Raw genomic sequence first — 21,161 nt, 5'->3', positions numbered from 1 at the left:
TATTTTTCGTTTGGTTTAATCAGAAGGTTATGATGGCTAATGTTAGCTAATATTAGCAAACTTTATATAGATATTAGTGTGTCACAGACATTGCTTAGTTGGTTTGTTGATTTAAATATACTTCTCAGTATGTGCTACTGTTAAGCTTCGTTATAACCTTTACCATTTTCCTGTAATTGTTTCTTTTGGTCTCTGTGGCCACTGTTCAGCTAAAGTTACCGCTTTAAAATGACATGCCTTGTAGTTCCCTGCAATGAGCGGTTTCTCAGTATTACACAACAGGACTCGTAGTAATCCTGCAGTTTGACATATTAGAGATAAACTTTATATTCGCCGTTAAGAATTTTATTTTCTTTATTTTGGTTTTTGCATTGGTCATAATTGCAGTTCCAAGCATCATTGCAACAGTCAGTTTTAAGTGGACTTGTCTTTCGTCCTCATTGTTGTGCACTTTGGCTTTACCTATAGATGGGTACTCACATCTCTGCACACACATCTCGCAATGACATAATGTGGAAACCCGACAATTACCTTAAACACCTACAACCTTAAAGGTGCTATATGTAAGTTTTTGCTATTGTTACTTAGCCAACGTTAGCATAGCTGTTTTCTTACCAGTCTAGAAGAAACGTTGCCAATGTTGACTCTTGTTTTGCTTTTATTTCTATCACTTTCTTTCTGCTACTGAAGTTAGCATGCTAACCTTGTGTTGTAAATCCAATGATGACTGAAGCTATTGGCATGCGTCTATTATCACAACCGTGTTCACCAGCAGAGAAAACATACATATAGCCCCTTTATTTACCCCTTTGTTTTGACATTTCCACAGACATGCTACAAACTGACTATTTCGCCCCCTTTCCCCCAACAATTCTTTTCGTTTACATGCTCTTTACAGGTCACGTTTAGCATCAGTGTGACATCTAAGGGCTGTCCGAAAAAAGACAAGCATGAGACCATTAAGATAAAGCCCCTGGGATTCACAGAGGAAGTGGAGATTACCCTTCACTTCCTCTGTGAATGCGATTGCGAAAAGGAGGGTGTCAAGAACAGTGAACTGTGCCACTTTGGTAACGGGACGTATGAGTGTGGAGCCTGCAAGTAAGTAAACTAGCCAAAACCTTCAAGTCTCATATTCAGTCTTCAGATTTCAGCTTTAGTCTTAAGAAACACTTCAGAATCACAACCTTTCTCTTCGTCTCAGGTGTAATGAAGGACGTGTGGGCAGACAGTGTGAATGCAGCAGCAACGACGTGGCTACAGAGGACATGGACCGGACCTGCCGTAAAGACAACGGCACTGACATCTGCAGCAACAATGGAGACTGTGTGTGCGGCACTTGTGAGTGCAAGAAAAGAGACAACCCTGAGGAGAGGTACAGCGGCCAGTACTGCGAGTGTGACAACTTCAACTGTGACCGCTCTGGAAACAAACTGTGTGGAGGTGAGTGTGTCAGGACTACTGATTCTCTGAATTGAAGTTCATGTCAGCAGTAAAGGTTTTTTAATGCTACTAGGAGGATGTTTAGAAATAGAAGACCCATTAAAGCTTTCATACCTTTCTTTCATTCTTAGGACATGGACGCTGTGAGTGCAGAGTGTGTGTCTGTGACCCGATGTGGACCGGAAGCGCCTGTGACTGTTCTCTGGACAACACCACGTGTATGGCTAGCAACAAGCAGATTTGTAACGGCAGAGGAATATGTGAATGTGGCACCTGTAAATGCACCGACCCCAAATTCCAGGGTCCCACTTGTGAAACCTGCCCTACCTGTCCAGGAGTCTGTACTCAGCAGAAGTAAGTCTGAAATGACGACATGTCAATGTCAATGTAGAGATACTTTTAGTTTGGCATGTATTGCATTTTTTGATGTATACTCAAATTTGTCTGTCTTTACTTAAATACCATATGTACTGTATGTTGAACAAGTTAGGGTTGCTTTAATTGCTGCTCTCCAAACTGGCCAGGAAGTGATGCCTTCATTGAGCAACTATAGAGGAGGGGAAAAGCCAAAGGTCCAAAATTTGGCTGAAGATAATCTGATATTTCCCAGGAGTCGTATGTAGGTTTGTTGCTGGGGCACAATACCAGTAATAAACCTAGACATGACTGCCAGGTCACAGATACCCGCTCGTTTTGGCAAATTCCGACAGCTGGCACCTCATATTAGCTTTGGCTGAACTTTCAAATGTATTTTTACAGAACAAGGACTGTGGAGTATGTCCCCCATCGCTCACACTGTAATCATTCCAGGATGGTATCGCTTCATCGCCATTATGGGACCTGACATTTTACTGAGACATAGATGTGAGATAGTTGAGATAGACTTGATTCAGTAGCTCAAAACTACCCATAAACCTTTATGCATTTACTATGATACACTATGTACTTGATAGTTTCTATTGCAAAGGCAGACCACAGGGAGAAAAATCGAAACTTTCCCAATATTTCTATTAAGAATGTGTTCACATCAACGATAAAATATATTTAGATATTTCTTTCTTTCCTCTAAAGGTATCTAGCTTTATAGATAGTTTTGGTTATATTAGTACTAGTTTGGTGATATGTGTATATGATAGATTTCTGCCTCACAGACATGATTCACATATTTTTAGATTTAAGGTCACTTAAACTTTCAGAGGATATAATTATCTCTCATTTCCAAGCAAATGAATGTCCAGAAAATCACTTTGAAATCATAGAAAAGGGATGCTCCTCATAACTCAAGAACTTGCCTAAGAATTGTCACTAAGAATTATTTATAATTAGTGAAACAGACTGATCGTTGTCTGTCCATCCATTAATATATTGCAAACAGGAACTGATTCGGCATACTTCTACTGGTACTGAATTACCAAAATAATTGCAGTTGCAGGATGGTTGTCAGTTTTGTCTGTGGGGGAGACCACAGTGTCAGACTTTGAAAACCCTTGTTCAAGAATAACAAGACATATCTCAAGACTTAAGTAAATAAAACCAAAAATCTGCATAATTAGCTACAACTATAAAAAAGTGAGAATGTTTTTTCGTAATTTGTGTGACCCTTTAAAAGCAGAAAAAGTGAAAGTGCTCATTACTAACAACAACACTGCATTCCCTCCAGAGAGTGCGTCCAGTGCCGGGCGTTTGGCACAGGTGAGAAGAAGGACGTGTGTGAGGAAAAATGCAGCTACTTCAACCTGATCAAAGTGAAGGACAGAGACAAGCTGCCCCAGCCCAACGACGCCTCTTACCCTGTGGTGCACTGCAAGGAGAGGGACGCCAACGACTGCTGGTTCTACTACACCTACGCTGTCAACAACAACACGCAGAAGGAGGTCCATGTGGTCGACACGCTGGGTATGCAGAGAGCTGGGCTAACATGAACCAGGGTGTGGAAGGTTGCTGTTACAGAGAGAGCTAATTACAGGGGTTGTGGTGGTAGGGTTACGAAAATAGGCGATTTGTTTATTTATGTACAGCTGTGTGATGGTATGTTTTTTCCACAGTTTTGTTATTTTTGCACTGTTATTTGAAGCTGCCTGAACACTCTGCTGTACCATGGTGTGTTTCAGACTGCCCCGCCGGTCCTGACATCATCCCAATCGTAGCAGGTGTGGTCGCTGGCATCGTCCTGATTGGCTTAGCCCTGCTGCTCATCTGGAAGCTGCTGATGATCATTCATGACAGAAGAGAGTTTGCCAAGTTTGAGAAGGAGAAGATGAATGCCAAATGGGATACGGTGAGTGCTTGGAACTGTAACCATCTCTGTAAAAGACGAGTCGGATAAATATCTTTTGTTTTTGGCCGAGGTTTGTTTGAGTGATTTCAGTGTGGAAAACAAGTGTTGTTTGGCTGCAGAGCCAGTCACTGTCAGGGAATTAACTTGAAAAGATCATTTGTTGTTAGTAGCAGCAGATGAGATTCACAGACTTGATGATATCATTTCAAAGTGTCTCGCTCACATTCCCTACAGTCTCACAGCTGCAGAACCAGCATGGATCTGTTGCTTTTGAATGGCTCAAAATAAAAGGGGAAAATGTCAGAGACTGGACTTTTTTGGGAATGTTATGCACTCTGAGCATAGCTGGATTTTTTTGTGAGGAGTGGCCATAGCTCCTCCCCTCCATGCTTCCTCCCCTCTGTAGCATCATCAGCCAACATCAATATGACAGGAAGCTGGAGTTCAGTATAACTTTATGTGCAGTAATATGCCTCCACCTAGTGGCGGTACTGTGTCATACCCACAGTGTGTCTGGGTTTGATGTTGCAGATGCTCCTGATCAGCACTGCACCCACTCTGCATGTTTAAGTCTTTCTTATTACCATGGGCAGGGCAGCCTATGGCTACAGATCCCTTTAATTTTGAGAAATGAGAAACTCCGGCTGACCTGGGTTTCCTGACGAGATAACAAGGCAAAGCAGCCATAAGGAGTTTCAAAGACCCAGCATGAGCTCTGTCATGTCTTCTCTTGCGGATGCGACCCTGCAGTCCTCATCTTTTGCCACCAAATCGCGGGAGCTGCAACTAGCTGTTTAAAGTAAAATATGTCACAACATACCATAAAGGAGGCACTGTGGTCCTACAGAGACTCCCCGGCCGACAGATCAAATTCTCCAGGTCTAAGGGAACATGGGTGTTTGGTACAGACCCCAGCAAATCACATGATCATCACTTTTATATTTTTCTTTACCATCCCTGCTAAAATTGTGACTCATTGCAATCACAATGTCAAAATAATCGCAGTATGATTTTTTTTTTCCATGACGTTCAGCGGGGACCACAGAGGCTCTGTTTGAAGTGTTTGATATTAGCACTTCTTGTTCCAAAGTAACAGAGCTCAGTCATGAGCAGGGATCTCCCAATCAGGTTACTTTGCTCCTGATTTCATATTTATTTCTGTTAATTTCCCTATTTAAGCAACTGCACAGGGCCCACTTAAGTTTCAGGAAACATGGAAACAGTTTAAGTATATGAGACAACAGAATAACTCTACATTAAGAAAACACTGTGTAACCTGCACATACAGTTTCCTTTGATGACATTTTTACAATAACATTGTATTATATCTTCAGAGAGTTGTGTGAAGTTGGACCTCTCAAGGCAGGAACATTTAGAAAGGTTTATACAGCCACTGAACAGAACTTGAGATTTCAGGTTCAGCAAAATAATTAAAAAATAAAAATAGTTTAAAAGTAAGACAAACACTTACTATTGATGATACAAAGGGTGGGGTGAATGAGCTGTCATAAGTTTATTCTTCCCATGTCTGTGCCTAGAGGTCCATTGTCATTTAATCTGTCCATGAGGGTTCCCAGTTGAAAAAATGTTTAATTATACAGTGCACTAGATCCACATTTCGATATCTTCATCCACAATAAAGATCTTTCTGAAAAAAGCTAAACAAAGTTTTTTACCGTTTTAAGGTTTAAAAATGTTGTTAAGAAGATAATTAGCCCAACTCATTAGTGATGTGCAATACCACTGATTTCCTTTCCAATCCGATACCAAGTAATACCCAGGCTGGTATTGCCGATACGGATAGGATACTTATAATTTGTACAAAAGCTTAATATGTTCAGAGAAGGGAAATAATAAATCGGCTATAACCATTTCAAATAAGACATCAGACTGCTCTTTCTTATTCTTTAATAATAAAGAAAAATACATTCAGTGCACCATTCAGCACTTTCAAAAGATCAAAAGAAGATGTCCTACAGACCAAGAAACTTGGTTGCATGTTAATTGACACTTCAGCATCTGAATCAGGCTCCCATGAAAATGCTTACCTCAACCTTTTTACAAAACATCTCAGATTCAAATTTTTTGTCTGAAGAAACAGACAAAAAATTTTCGTTCCACACACGACTTTGTTTGTGTTCGGCCATCATCAATGTCAACACTCTGTTCAGTGACTCATCTATTTATAGAGCCGTAGTTCATGACTATGACAGACGGAAGAAGAAGTAGTTCATATCAACCAGGTATTATTTAGACTAGATCCGGGTGATAGCGTTGTTACTTTCTACTGTGTGATGATAAGAGACACATTTACCACAAATTATAGAGTTAAGGTATCGATCTTTTAATGTGAGAATCGATCCTAGAACAGAAACGTTTGGAATCTGAAGTGGTGATATTTCAGTATCGATCCGCACACCACTACATCTCATACCTCCTGTGTATGTTTATGGAGGTGGAAGTCATCAGAGATGATGAACCTGGTGTAGATAAATTAAAATCTTTTATCGGAAGTCTTACACTGTTCAGGGCATCTGTTACTATTTTTATCCTCATCTCTTTGCCTCTGTTTCTTCTCATTGTCTTTCGTGCACCATTCCCACTTCATCTGTGCTTTTCTTCTCCTTTTATACTTCCTTTTGTTATTCCTTTTTCTGTGCTGTTGTTCTTTTTCTCTGCTGAACTCTATCCTGTCCTCATTCTCTACCTGTAGCAAGAAAACCCCATATACAAGAGTCCTATCAATCAGTTCCAGAACCCAAGCTATGGACATAGAGCTGCTGCCCTTTAAGTTTGTATTTCTTTTCCTTTCCACATGATTTTCCTGCATGGACTGTTTCTGTCTGCACTCTCTTGCCTTTCACCGAGTTTCAGTTTCTACATGTCTTCTATAACGACAAAATTAAATTCAACAAAAAAGAACAGCAATATGCCTTCATACTGCATGAGTGTGCACAAAACCTGTTCAGTGTTTGAAGATATAAAATGTCTACAGGCTACAAAAACGAAAAACCCTTGTCTGGTAAGTAATATATTCTAAAGAATATGAGGCCTAATTTGTGAATCCTGATATTTGGTGTTTTATCACAGAGGCATGACTGTGTGCTGAGTGCGATCTCAATGATTATTACAGCATAGAAAATTTTATATTTTTGTGTCTAATGGTAACCCACTTTTCCTGTGTGCTTTGGTGAGTTTCAGAGAAAATTTCTCATGAACTAATAAAGCTATATTGTCTGTTTGTTTTATAATAACATAAATGTAATTGACCCCTTTAATGTTTGCTTTCCAGGGTGAAAATCCCATCTACAAAAGCGCTGTCACGACTGTGGTCAATCCCAAATATGAGGGAAAATGATGACATCATAATGAACATCACAATGAACTCTGCTATCAAGTATTTGACATCTGCAGTATTTAGCTTGTTTGGGTACTGAGGCTTGTGGTGGAATTCATGTCATTTCTTCTTGTCGCTTTATCATTATAATGTAGCATTCAGCCACTGCATCTGTATTTTTACTAACACTTTATGATTTATCTGCATTTGTTTGTATTTTAGATGTACAGAACACAATATGTGTATATACTTTTAAGTTTCATATCTGCAGAAGTTGATGAAATGATGGTGTTTTCTTTCCTGCCACAGGACTGGTATGGGCAGACGATTTAGCTTTTTTTTTTTTTTTTTTTTTTACAACACAGTGTGGACAATAAGGATATACAATATATGTACAAGAATTCCTCAGCTTCTGTCTATCTCAGACATTTAGTCTCTGTTTTACCTCTTCTCGTTTGTCTCTGTGCACTGACTTCCTGTACGTTTCTGTGTTCCAGACAGGACCTGAGTTTAATATGTAAATTGTCAGCCATAGCAGCACATTATGTCAATGTGTGTGTATATATTAGAAAACAACTGCAACAGGAAATATTGAATAATATTTAGCATTCAACTTAGATTGGACAATTATGTTGAATCACAATAGATTCTGCAGAGGTGAATAGTTGTAAATGTAGTTTTAAACTGCAGCTTAGAAACATCCAATGTTTAAATTTTTATTGCACTCTTGCTGAGTACTGTTAAGTTTCTCGAAGGACTAAATACACAAGATGAATATTAATATCAACTATCATTATTTGTGTTGTTGATATACTATCACAAAGGGATTGTATACCACTTGTTAAAATTATGAAATTGTGGCAATGTTGAACAATCAAAGGATTTGTATAGTTATGATACAAGTTGCAATTAACTAACGAAATGTTGTTGTATTTGCTAACTGCAGTAACTTTATTACTCACTCTCAGGTTTCCTTACCTTTCCTGTGTTCTTGTCAAGTATGCCAAAAACATGTTTTCTGTCAGCTTGTTCAGTGAACTGGTGAACTCTTTTGCGTGAGTCAGTTTTGTTAGTTACTTTTTTTTAGACTGTAAAAATGAATCCAGCGTATTTCACATAAATCACCTCTGAAATGCTTTCACACCCAAATGCCTCTGAAGTGCAACACAAGCCTTTACAGTATTGTTTTCAAAGTGCCTTTCATTTCAGTACCATGTTCTCTCTCTGTGCTGTTTATGAGTTATTTATTAAATAAAGTACAAAAACTGTATGTGTCTTTCTGTATGGCCAAAATATGAGGGTGTATATAGTCATTTTTGTGTTTTTTCACGTTTGGATGTCCAATTTTTCACAATAAGAGCCAGAAAAGTGAGTAATGACATATTAAAGCTGAAGGCTGGGGACATGCTATAGTGGTTTAAAGATCATTTCTACTGAACCTGGGGAGCAGATAGATAAAATTACCAAAGAGTACATACATAGTTCAACTGAAGTGAAAACAAAATCAATGTTCAAAGACATGTTTAGTCAACCCAATGAGAAGGATGCCTGGTGACAATTTGGATTGAGTTTCCTTTCCCTTGAACAGAAGAAATTACAATAGCTCAGTTATTGGGAGAGCCTGGATGCTAAACACTGGCCCTTTTAAATAAGTATTTAATATATTTTGTTTGAAATATATGAAAACTGATTACCTTAACAAGACATACGTTATAATAGTAACATTTTTGTTGTGGCAATAATTAAACATAATTATGCGCATAAATTTTAATAATTTACAATGTATAACAGTAATAACCTAAATACATTAGAATAAACAATACATTGCATATTAAAAGAACCATTGACAATTAATAGACATACTATACTAATGTTATATAACGCTGGTAGAAACACACCATAGTCATGTGTTTAACTTACATGGCTTCCGACCATATGTTGCAATAGTGTTTGCTTCGTTGTGTAATCATAAACTCGTCAGATTTCACGTAGCATACATTAACCAACCGGAAATACCGGAATTCGACACCGGATATGGTTGAAGTGAGGCTTCTTACCAAGACGCTGACAAACTATCTCTGCTGCGAGCTGTAAACAGGGACGCAAGTTGTTTGGACACGTCGTGTCAAACAGTCTGTTGTAGCTGTTTATCGAGAGTAACACAGCTCACTGTGAAGGGAAAATGGAAGAAGACACACTAACGACGCTGAAAATACTAATAATAGGAGAAAGTGGTGTTGGGAAGTCTAGGTAAGCTCAAGTTATCTCCAAGAAATTGATGTCGTGGCTTACTGCTAGCCTTAGCTAGCTGACGTTAGCTTAGCAGCCAACAAAATAATGTGAGGTTTAAAGATAAAGCAGCGTTTTAAAATAAGGTAGACGTGTCAGTGTGGTTGTCCTCCTTTTTAAATAGAAAAGAGGCCACACTGCCTTGGTTATTGTAAGATAAATTCAGGCGTGTGGTGTGTTGGCTGTACCGCTAACCTCTGTAAGTGACATCATCTTTGTTCACGTATGACATAGTTGGATGGGGCGCGGACACTTATCTAAGATAGCAATTACATGATGAGTTGTCAGGTTAATGATGTAGATAATTTGATTTCTGTTCTGTTTCTGATCTTTTTTACTGTAGTTGTAGTGGTAGCATCTCCAACACCAAGTGGTTCACACATCATAATGAAGAGCAGACATGTTATAGCTTGATTGAAGTGGTTCATGCCTAAGTGAGCTTCTGTAGAAGGACTCTAAAAGGCTGCATGGCTTTCACCACACATTTGAGTTTTGTCATTATATGGTAATCGGCATCCTCGTTAGCAACCACAAATCAGCCTAATATTCTAAGCAGAGTATAATGTTTTTACCAACTTTAGTCTGGCAGTTTATACTACTGTGTAGTTTGCCAGCAGAGAGCTCGGTCAGGTTTTCTGGTCTCCATGACTGTGGTCCAGACTGCATGAAAGAATCCTGATAGCCAGCCTGACCCATCAACCATCACATTGCAAGCTATGGTATCTAGTAAAGTGTGCCTCCCAGAGCCAGAGCACGGTACATAGATAATGAGCTGCTCAAAGCTTTGAATGTAAGCCTTTCGATAAGTGAATTGTCCAGCCAAAAAAAAAATTTTTCAGTGCACACTGATGACCAAGCCTTAAGTTCTCAAAATAACAAACTGCAACATGAACCCCAGAAGGATATAGGCCTTTTCGTATGGCAAATTCCAAGAATAGGATCTTCAGCATGATCAACAAGGGATCAACTGTATAAGGGGACATGGGAATACACTCTCATTTTGGATCATCCCCGTGTTAGCCCAGAAGGTTGTAAATAATCTCAAATGTTTGCACTAATTCATGCTGTTTGGATCACATACTGTCAGCAGTAATGTTGCCACAGTGTCGGTAGCAATTATTATCACTCTTTTGTCATTTCTTTCTTCCTTTATTCACATTCTTGGCGTTATCCCATTTATTATCCCATTTATTTATTGATGATATCAAAGTACTGTCATTTTAATCAAGGGTGTGTGTCTGTTTTAGTTTATGGAAATTTTTCTTTCACATTTTATCCCGTGGTACTGGTAGTTTGCATGCTATGATGGCAGTGAGTAAGCACAGAGGAGGGACTGGGTTTATGTCAACACTGTAACGTAGACAGTGTTGCTTATATTTCCAGAAAACAGACAAGTTTGTGTGTCCAGCTGCCTGCTAGTGCATCATTCAGGCCAAGGGCATTTTTTCCAGAAAGTAATTTATTATTAAATAGGCTTTTGCTTAATACAATAAACTAATTCAGACTAAGATTATTTTCAAATGTCATTGTTTGAATCTTCCTGAGCCAGTTGTGCAGTTGTCAAAAAGATACACTGACAAGACTCATTTTTGAAAAGCATACAGATATTGAATATGTTTCCTTGCAATCTGTCGAGGCCCTCCGATGATCAGGGGGATGTCTGCCTGGCAAGGAATACACAAGTTTCATTGTACCTGAACAAATGAATACATTTTTATCTTGCCAGTCTCCAAGCACAGCTCATCGGCTGTATGGACCTCAGACAATAAACACTCCTTGCTCCAGCATCCCTCCTGATGGCCCATGAGGCATAATAAGAGAATTATACATGGGTCAAGGCAAAAGAGTGAGCTTATTCCCATCATCAGTGCTGTGATTAAGGCCTTTGCACTTGATTAGTCATAGTTAAGAAATGAACCCTGTCCTGCTGACTACAATCTAGTGGTGATATCATCCGGAGATTGTGTGTGTAATGCAAGTGAAAGACAAAGTGATCAATAGAAAGAGAAAGCGATACAGAATTAGATAAGTCTGGTGCCGCAGGACAAGTTATGAGTCAGACAATGGAAACCTGATCTCAGACCAAAAGCTTGCTCACCCTGTGTTGAATAGCATTGCTGAAAAAAGCCATTGTGCTGTGTTTGTTAGTGATTAATAATGTGTCCTAATCTCCGTATTTCCTTCCTCCTGTCAACAGCCTCCTCTTAAGATTCACAGATGACACCTTTGACCCAGAACAGGCAGCGACAATAGGTGAGTAACACATCTGAGCTCAGCTAATGAAAAAGTAAAATAAAAACAAGACTTAATGAATCGCATGGTGGTGCCACAACCTTAAATACACTCTGGCCTGAAGTTGAGTTTTGTACTTTTCTGTTGAACTGGACTGAATTATAATGGGAGTTGTTTCTAATGTTTTCCCACACCATTTACAAAATAAATAATAATATTAGAAACAGATTTCAGTTAAATGCAGTTTAGTACAACAATACCACTAACTACGACCTCAGTAATAAACATATAGTTGAACACCTCAAAGTTTTCACAAGAACTGGCCTTTATAAGCCTCATAAATGTTGTTGTGCTTGATTGCATGAGATTGTATAGGAGTACCTAATAAACTGGCCAGGGAGTGTACGTTAATGAAAAGAATATATTTTAACAAAGTAAAGTACATTGTAAATTTTGTGCACCATAATAGGTCAGAATTTCCCTGGAGCTCTGTTAACGTTAACGTAATTTGTCCCTGAAGTTGATGAAGCTAGCAGTCGGACTGCACAACAAATGCTAATGTCATTAAAACACTTCAACTTCAATTCAATTCATTCTGCCTCTCAGATGCCTTAAACAAATGTGTTGCACATTTAATTTGTTGTTGTTTAACAGTGAAAAGATATTTGATTGGAATAATTTCCTTCAAGGTTTATGATATATTATATGAACATGTAGAATTTGGTTTAACCTAGAAAAATGTTTAGAATTAAGAGTAACAACATTTGCCCAAAGTAACTTTTACTCAGGTCAACCTGTCTCTGAATAGTTTGCTAAAGCATTATAACCAACAGGTAACACAAACAACTTTTAAGTGAAGTCTGTACAGCTTCTTCTCCCAGTAAGGAGAATGGGACACCACCAAACTTTGCTTGTGTTGCTCAGACTGATAGTAACTATTGATTTGGTGACTGACAGTGAAATACATGTATCATCAGTCCATGTGTGAGCCTCATTAAACAGTTTGGCAGAACACCGGCATTCTTCTGGGACTAACAGGGTCGCATGACAGAGAAAGTTCATTATGTCCGTCTGGAGTTTTTAAGAACTATTAACAACTGCTGTAGACTACAATGTCTTCCATATTCAATAAAATGGACATAAACTGTTGTTCATTCTGCTTCCTAGCATGGAGGCCCCGCTGAGGCTGCTGGCAGATACTGTACATTGTATTGAGCAACAAATCCACAGCCCTTGTTATCTGCTCCAGAACCAGAATTGGCTCAAACGCCACACTCGCTGCCTGTGTCTGTTGCACATCCAGTATTTATTGCAAATATAATTTAAAACAGAAATTAAAAGTCAAACATTTTTTGCAGTGGAATCATAGTCAAGTTGAGGTCACAGAACAGACATGTTGCCTGTTAGGATGTCTGCTAACAGAAGGTATGAGCACTTGGCAAGCTCAAAGTAAAAGCCACCTCAATACCACACACCCTCACAGCCACAAAGCCATTTGATGTATTTTAAACTTAATGAGGAGTGTGAAAAAACCTTACAGCAGACCAGACGATCCATCTTATCTGGTCAAATGGTGAACATAGTGGTACATTATTATTTTTTACAAGTGGAGTTTTTTTTTCCAATTTCTGGTGAACCTGCAAATGACATCAGCTTCTTATAATGGCATAAATCATTTGACGCACCAAGGACACATCTGCTATATTTTCATGTGGTCTTCAGGCTGTAACTACCTTAATGGGTTTATTTTCATTAAAGAATTCAACAGTTCAAGATTTGTCATCCTCTTGATGAGATATGGAATTAATTTTTTCTCCCCTAACTAATGTGAATATTTTTTGTGAAGCTTGCAGCTCTCAATGCTGTCTTTGTTAAAACAACGAACAGCACAGATTCCACAAGGTTGAAACAGTAAAAACATATTTTCTTCAAGGTCAACGCATGGATCGCTACTGTTGTACTTGGCCATCTGCGATTCTTTGCAAAACAGATGTCTTCATTGGACTTATGCTTCTCTCAATGACTCAAGTCCCCTCAGATTCAGACAAAAATCACTTTTAATCCAGTATCACTTGATCTCAATTCAAGTATTTTCACTTTCACCACCTAAAGCAGTTCATCTCAGGTTGTATTTCTCCCTGTGAGTAGAGCTTTCTCAGTACATTGTCACATTAGCACTGATAATATTGGCAAGAATTAATCACTGTAATGGGGCTTAAGATAATCAGCAGACAGATGAGCAGCTGTGAGGACACTTGCATTGATAAATTTAGCTTTTAGTTACTTAAAGGTGAAAGACAGACAATACATGGTAATGCTGCTGACCAAGTCATGTGTTTACAGTAATTCTTATTGTTTTTTAAATTTAGTTTGATGTGTTGCGATGCTGTTGGTGTATTGATACTACAACGGTTGGCCTGCAGAGGTCAGCCCGGCCTTGACTTCAAGTGGCAGTGGCATCTTATTGTGTTGTGATATGACAAACACATGCTTTACTGTATGTTTTCTCTGGGTAAGGCCTATATGAATTTATAGTAAATTAAAGCAGGAGATACTGGTACGGGTTCATGGAAATGTTTAGTGTAAACTCCTCTCCTCGTACATCTGGCAACAGTATCTGAGCAACTCTGCTGGACTTGACAAAGAGCTAGTTGTTGTGATTGACTGTGTGAACAAACTGTACATTCATGTGTGTGCGGTACACATACTGTGTGTAATATATCCCTGGCCTGTCTTCATGTCCCCTCACTCCTCTTCTGTTTGGCTCTGAACTGAACGCAACTCCCCAGTCCCAGATGTAAAAACAGTCCCATCACAAGTGTACATTTCCCTGGTAAATCTGTCAGTGGATGCTAATACTCGGGCCAATTTGTCATCCAGACACTGCACACTCTGCGCACTGAGACACTGCACAAAGGCAATAGAGGAGATTTACTTTTTGAGGGGAAGGGGGACAACATTGTTATTTTCGTGTAAATGTCTGTTCCTTTGGGACCTGGCAGGGATTTTAGGGTTGATTCATTGCTGTCTGAGCCATTTCACAGGTGGTGGATTTTTATACATATATTTTTTCTTTATACAGACCTGTATTGGTTTCAGTTGAAGACATTAAACCACATCATCCTTTCATGGTTAATCTGAATACATAGTCACACTATAATTTAAATGCAGGACATGGGACGGGCATAATGCCAGTGTGAGTAGCTGGGGTTAACAGAAGTTCAGATACATTGTGTGGTATGTATGTTTTGACAATTCATCATTGGTAATCATAGTCTGTCACCATGATAATATTCTTGGCAGTAATTGGCCAAACCTGTAAGAGTCATCAAATTGGTACTGAAGCAGGATGAGGTAATCATGAAGGTATGACTGATCGCCTGTCTTTCCGTTGTCTAGGTGTTGACTTTAAAGTGAAGACCATTTCTGTGGACGGTAACAAGGCAAAGTTGGCCATATGGGTAAGTGTCACACTCTGTGGTGACTACAACACTTCAACAGCAACAAACGTGGCTTTTTGTCTGTTAGTCAGAGAAAAGAGATTAATTGTAGAACTCCTCCATAACTACAGTTTGGCTATTCTCTCAAGTCTCCAGAAGATGGCGCTTTTGTAACACCGTTTCTGCCTACATACTCCTTGAGGGACAGAAAGGAGTCAGACTTGTTGTTTATCTGCCCTGGTTTTCCTTCTGTTTGAGCCACCAGTTTTTCCTGTGTGTGTCCAGCAGCAGTGCTGAGCTGGTTGTGTTTTGCAGGACACTGCAGGACAGGAGCGCTTCCGAACCCTGACGCCTAGTTACTACCGTGGTGCCCAGGGAGTCATCTTGGGTAAGCAAAGCTGTTGACGCAATCATGACTGTGTGTGCGTGCGTGTGTGCATGCGCGTGTGTGTGTGTGCGCATGCTTGTGTGAGAGTTTGTGTGTGCGTGTGTGTGTGTGTGTTTGCCCTCTTTGCTTCAGAGTCAGGCCCCTGGTTGTAAAAAGAGTGATGACTTTTCATCCTGTGACCCACACACACGCACACCCGCTTGCCTGTGTCTCTGGAAGCTGGTTTATACCCTCCTCATATGGACATGCATATACAGAGTGTACACACACACACACACACACACACACACACACACACACACACACACACACACACACGCACGTACACAGGAACTTAGTTAAACCTCTAAAACAGACTTCCTCTGAAGCCAATGGTTTTTGACCATTCTAATGATACAGTGGGGTCCAAAAGTCTGAGACCATTTTCGGGAAAGTAGTCTCAGACTTTTGCACCACTGTATAAAGAAACAGAAGGCGCCTTGCTTCAGCACTGGGATTACGAGAGCTCCCAATGTGATACTATCAGAAAACTTAAATCCCTGTGCTTTTAGTTGGTACTATATTATATTAGTTATTTATTTATTTGTTTGTTTTTATTTAATCAAGGTTTGTTTGTTTTTCAATTTTTTTTTTTTTTTGAAGTTGAAATAACTCAGTAATAAAAGTTAATTAGGTCTTTGCCTTTTAGCAGGCAAATATATTTTAAAATCCAAGGCCCATTAGATTTAATTACTCTTGAAGAAAATGTTTAGAAGTTAACAATACACAACTTTCTGTTATGGCCTGCATATAATAATTCCCATTCTGCCTTATTGTTCAATTGTTTTATGATGTATAATGTGTATATAGAGTAATTGACGTCATTGTGAGCATGTTTTGTTCATTTGGTTTTCCACAGTGTATGATGTCACACGGCGAGAAACCTTTACCAAGCTTGATAACTGGCTCAATGAGCTGGAGACGTACTGTACAAGGAACGACCTTGTGAAAATGCTTGTTGGAAATAAAATCGATAAGGTGCGTGAGTTTTTGTTTGTATGTGAAGTGTTTGTGCTCCAAGGCTAACAAGGTTGTTTGATTAGATATAGGCAGCTCATTAACATTCATCCTCAGTACTTTTTGCCTTGGTTTGAACTGTTATGACCAAAGAAATTCATAAGTTTGAATGGTATCTACTTTTTTTTTTTTGGACAAATTTTAAAATAGTTTTTTCTGTAACTTGAGATGTAAAAAAAATGGAAATACACACTAACTTTGTAGAAGCATATATTCTGTAGAACGGTGAAATTAATTGCCAGAAATATAAAAATAAAAAAAAAGCCAGCTTAAACCCATTTGACAAATGACAGAACTGAATGACCATGGCAGCACCACTTTCATATTTCTGGCAGCTGGTTCTTTACCAGGATACCAGAATCAGTCAGTGGGGATAAAAATGCCCACTAAGTAGAGCATTATGAATTTATTGTGTCCTGTTCTTTGTCTATGAAAATCACTTTTCCTCTCTGCCTTGTGAAGACCACAGTAGCTGACAGCTCCGCCCGGCAGACCTCAAATAAGTCATTACCTCTCTTTTGTTTTAGGAAAACCACGAGCTAGACAGGGCCGAAGGGCTGAAGTTTGCAAGAAAACATTCCATGCTTTTTATAGGTAAGTCAGGAGGATTCCCTGCTCTGCAAAGATCTGCTGGGCATGAGTTACAGCAGACTGTTACAAAGGGGAAACAGCTTTTGAAATAACTATCATACTTGCTGAGGAATGCTTGCATAGTTCTATTTATAAAACGGGCGTCATATATCATCTTCCATGTGCTCTTGTTTTTCCCCTGTGCTTTTATTTTTCACTTTTGTCAGTAAATGACTCCGCAAACGAGTTGAAGTGACATGCATTTCATGTTAAAAAAAAAAAAGTTTTATCTTCATTAAATACTGAAAAATGTCATTTTAAAAATGTTTGTTGACATGGAGGGGTTTCACTCTTCACTTTCCACGTCATTTCCTAATGTATTATTTCAGGTTTGGCTTTCTAAATAAGATTTATTTCTTAATCCTGTGGTCATTACTATTATGTTTCTGGATCTCATCAAACTGTGGAGTGGGTGTTAACTATATCTCCTAATAACCTCCTAAGGTCCACTATTAGTGTCTGGAGATGACAGTTATTGTTGAGACATTTTCCACCACCGCCAGATGATGACATCAAGATGCAGACATTAACAGTTGTTGTATCTGTGTCTCATTTTCTTTTCTTTTCTATTTCCATCCTCCGTCTCCACACACCCAATTCTCATTTTTCTCACCCTTGTTATTTCTCTTTTCTTCTTGGTTGTCTCACTACTTTTTGCCGTTCTCTCCGTCTGCTCCTGCCCCTCTGCTCCTTCACCCCCCCCCCACACACACACACACACACTCTGTGCTCCCAGAGGCGAGTGCTAAGACCAGGGACGGTGTTCAGTGTGCATTTGAGGAGCTGGTGGAGAAGATCATCCAGACTCCTGGTTTATGGCAGAGCGAGAACCACGGCCGAGGAGTCCAGCTCACCGACGAGGACGCGGGAGGTGGATCCTGCGGTGGCTACTGCTCCCTGGTCTAGACGACACGCACACAAAGTACACAAACATGTTCACACACACACATGTTCAAACATACACGTGTGAATACCTCACACAGTGTCACACACTCAAACACTAACATAAACACACACACTTGAAAGAACTCCCCTCTTCCCACTGTGTGCTGTCCTGAGCTGAGCTCCCGACTCAGACATGAAGGCAGTGGAGGTCTGACTGTGTCCCCTCCGCTGAGCTGTAAGGGTTGACCGTCCCACACACTCTACCTGTGTTCACACAGACACTACTTTTTTGCACACTTTCTAATAGTAATGCTGCGCTAAAATGCAAATGCAGCTCAGCCTTCCTCTTAATGGAATTTGAGTGAGTTGACTCTCCTCTGTTTTGTTTTGAGTTACAGTTTTGTGCAGTTTTAAGGACCTTGGTCGAAATATACTCATTTTTCAGTTTCTCATTGTGCTTTGGCATTTAATTTTTAACAGGACGGTTAAGTCCAAAGGTATAAACCAAAGTTTGTCAGACAAATGGATAAGTCTCTGAAGCGTGATCATGAGAATTTTTTTGACCAAGGTTCTCCTCTTGTCTCCAGCATGCTTTTGTTTCTAGGAGCATCTCGCCTTAGCAAACACATCTGTATCAGTGCAGGGCCGATTTTCCTCCAATGTTTATCTTTCCTCAGCTCTGTCCTGTGCTTGATCCTGATCCCCCTCTGCCCCTCCCTCAGCACAGACCCTATGAACATTATGCTGCTTATAGAGAAGCTTATCAAGCCGGCCCATCTCGTATTCCATCGCACCACTCTCAGCTATGAGTTGGATCATGCGTCTCTGTTGTCCACACAACTGCCTCATTTCTTCAGAATATAATAGAGTTACCAAGTGGTTGGAATGACGTTTTACTGCTTTTATTGACTTGGACTTCAAACCTTTGGTGTGTTTTGAAGAGTGTATAAATCAAAGAGATTGGCACCAGCAAGCTTTCCACTGGGTGCAGAAGAAGAGGGAACCTCTTAAAATTGCACGCCTTTTTTGTAACGAGTTGCTTTAATGGAGTGCGACCTACTTGTACTCCCCCACTCAGACAGATAATATCAGTAATATCACTAGGACTGCTACAGTCTTTCATATAGATTCCTTTGACTGTGCATAGACAAAGGAAAAGTGTTCAATATTAAACAGGGCAGTGAGTCATAAGGGTGTTTCCACTGAATTTGGAAAATCAAAGAGCTGCGTGCTCCACATTGCTAATGGATTTCACAGTACTCCTATCTCTGTGTTTGTATCTGAGAGGCAGTTATAAATGTACTGTACCACTGACCCCGGACTATGTTTGTAGTATTCGAGTGCTGTTATATGGTCTGAGAAATCCTGGGAAATGTAGTTCTGAGAGCTTGACGTAACAGGGATGGTGAAAGAGACATGGGTAACAAGCATGTCTTATCACAGATGGGAATTTTTTTGTTTGTTTTATTTCTTTTTATTGCATGAGAAATTCTGCGTGCCATTCTTTTATGTTTGTTTGTCCAGTGAATGACCTTCAGAGGCTGTTTACTATAAACACATTAACTTATATTTAGCTGGAAATAAAACATTAAACATACAGGTTTACCATTTGAATTTAATGGTACTGTGTAATAAGACAAAAAGTAGGCTTTTACTTATTAAGCTGTCTTTTTTGTGTTCAGATATATGTTAAAACATGTTTAAGTTGTAAATTGTGTGTATTTTAGGAATTTGGTGGGAAAATTCCTGTATGAATTGTAAAGCTGAATGTATACATATTTCACTACAAGCCGCCCAATGTATTAAACTAAATAAAATTCTTTTTTAAGTGAATAGAAGTGAATATGTCGGTGTTAATCCAGACTTCAGGATTGTTGTGGAGCCGTTGACAACTGTTATTTGAAGAGGGACGGTGATTAATAATGAAGAATGAGTCCTTTCTAGAAATCACTTCAAACCTTCATAACAGATAACCAATAACTCTGCTGCCATCGTTGCCATGTTGGAAATGTCACTGTTAGGTGATGGGTTTTTCACTCAGCGCCCTTCACATTCCTGTGTCCTCAGAATAAAGACTTGTGTTTAAACAGTGTCCGAGGAACCCCCAGACCCCAGACGTGTGATCTATCTAAATCATCTTTTTGGCAGACTTCTCAGGAAACACCACCACAGCCATAACTCACTCTACCAGTGCTTTAACTGGGATGTGCATAATTCCTGGGCGATTATGAAAGGGCCGGGGCTGGCAGCCAGAGCGAGTCCAGGCAGCCGTCTGGAAATATGTCTCAGTCAAACAACAACGGAGGCATACAGCGTAATAATGCCTTCATGTGGTCCAACCATGTGCTGAGCTGTACCGCTGCTGTTTCTTTGTGCCTACACTGGAAAAACATCAGCTACTCATGGGGCTGAGCTGACAGATTTAATATTTTTTATATATTTTTTTTATTGTAATTTACAGAGCTGGTAGATAGACATTCCTTGTATTGTCACATCATGAGAGGTAGGGTGGTGTGTAGAAGCCTCACTGATGTTTGGAAACTGAGTTACTGAACCCAGTGCAATTAGACATGGTTTCAGAAAAATAACATGCAGATAAATTGTTGCCAACCAGGGTGTCTCGTTGTTGGCATTGCAAAATAAGTCTGTGGTGTTGTAAGTTGATTGCCAGGGTAGGAAAGCATTAAAAGAATGTGTATATTCCAAATAATTGTATTCATTTCTTTATGCATTAATATAATTGTAAGTGCTAACGTCTGAATGCTAACATGCTTACAATGATAATGTTTTGCAGATATAATGTGTGCCATGTTAGCAAAGTATAGCATAAAAGCATGCTGTCATTTGCTAATTAGCACTAAACACAAAGTTCAGCTGAGGCTGACCATTTGGTGACCATAAATGTCTGTACAAACTTTCATGGCAACTCATCCGATAGTTGATGAGATTTTTCAGTTTTTTAAAACTGAACAAAATAAACATGGAAAAACATCATTCTTTGGCTGACCTCATCATAACCCATAACCCATAAGATACAGTATATGGAACCATTGGCAATGGATCAGCAGTAGTGAATCATATTCATAGAGTGCTATGGTTTCTGGGCCGTAGACTTCCTATGGCTGCACAGCGACTACAAAAATACTTCAAGGAAGTTCGGCTGTTGTGGAGATGGAAGGAAGA

The 21,161-nt window shown here is 39.4% G+C and overlaps 2 protein-coding genes across 3 annotated transcripts in view; both read left to right on the top strand.

The window, feature by feature from the left end:
- The window catches only part of itgb1a (integrin, beta 1a), a 29,059-nt gene extending 20,731 nt beyond the window's left edge, over nucleotides 1-8,328 (top strand). Inside the window, exons 11-17 of one of the 2 annotated variants that reach the window (XM_023412911.2) lie at nucleotides 899-1,101; nucleotides 1,205-1,443; nucleotides 1,575-1,797; nucleotides 3,104-3,339; nucleotides 3,555-3,721; nucleotides 6,435-6,512; nucleotides 7,014-8,328. In XM_023412911.2, the coding sequence (XP_023268679.1) occupies nucleotides 899-1,101; nucleotides 1,205-1,443; nucleotides 1,575-1,797; nucleotides 3,104-3,339; nucleotides 3,555-3,721; nucleotides 6,435-6,512 (1,146 nt within the window). In that variant the 3' untranslated portion in view covers nucleotides 7,014-8,328. The remainder of the gene's footprint in view (nucleotides 1-898; nucleotides 1,102-1,204; nucleotides 1,444-1,574; nucleotides 1,798-3,103; nucleotides 3,340-3,554; nucleotides 3,722-6,434; nucleotides 6,513-7,013) is intronic. The other variant, XM_023412912.2, reaches the window with a different exon arrangement.
- A 786-nt stretch (nucleotides 8,329-9,114) lies between these two features.
- Nucleotides 9,115-19,816, top strand: LOC111659846 (ras-related protein Rab-18). The gene is made up of 7 exons (XM_023412929.2): nucleotides 9,115-9,308; nucleotides 11,545-11,600; nucleotides 14,979-15,040; nucleotides 15,335-15,407; nucleotides 16,306-16,424; nucleotides 16,991-17,057; nucleotides 17,830-19,816. The coding sequence occupies exons 1-7, from the start codon at nucleotides 9,241-9,243 to the stop codon at nucleotides 17,997-17,999; spliced, it is 615 nt and encodes a 204-aa protein (XP_023268697.1). The 5' UTR covers nucleotides 9,115-9,240; the 3' UTR covers nucleotides 18,000-19,816.
- The last annotated feature ends 1,345 nt before the right edge of the window (nucleotides 19,817-21,161 follow it).

This window comes from Seriola lalandi, unplaced genomic scaffold, assembly GCF_002814215.2.
Source record: "Seriola lalandi dorsalis isolate HSWRI2012SDOR001 ecotype SW California unplaced genomic scaffold, Sedor1 jcf7180002054494, whole genome shotgun sequence".
Taxonomy (NCBI): domain Eukaryota; kingdom Metazoa; phylum Chordata; class Actinopteri; order Carangiformes; family Carangidae; genus Seriola; species Seriola lalandi.
This window is presented reverse-complemented; position numbering and strand designations above follow the sequence as displayed.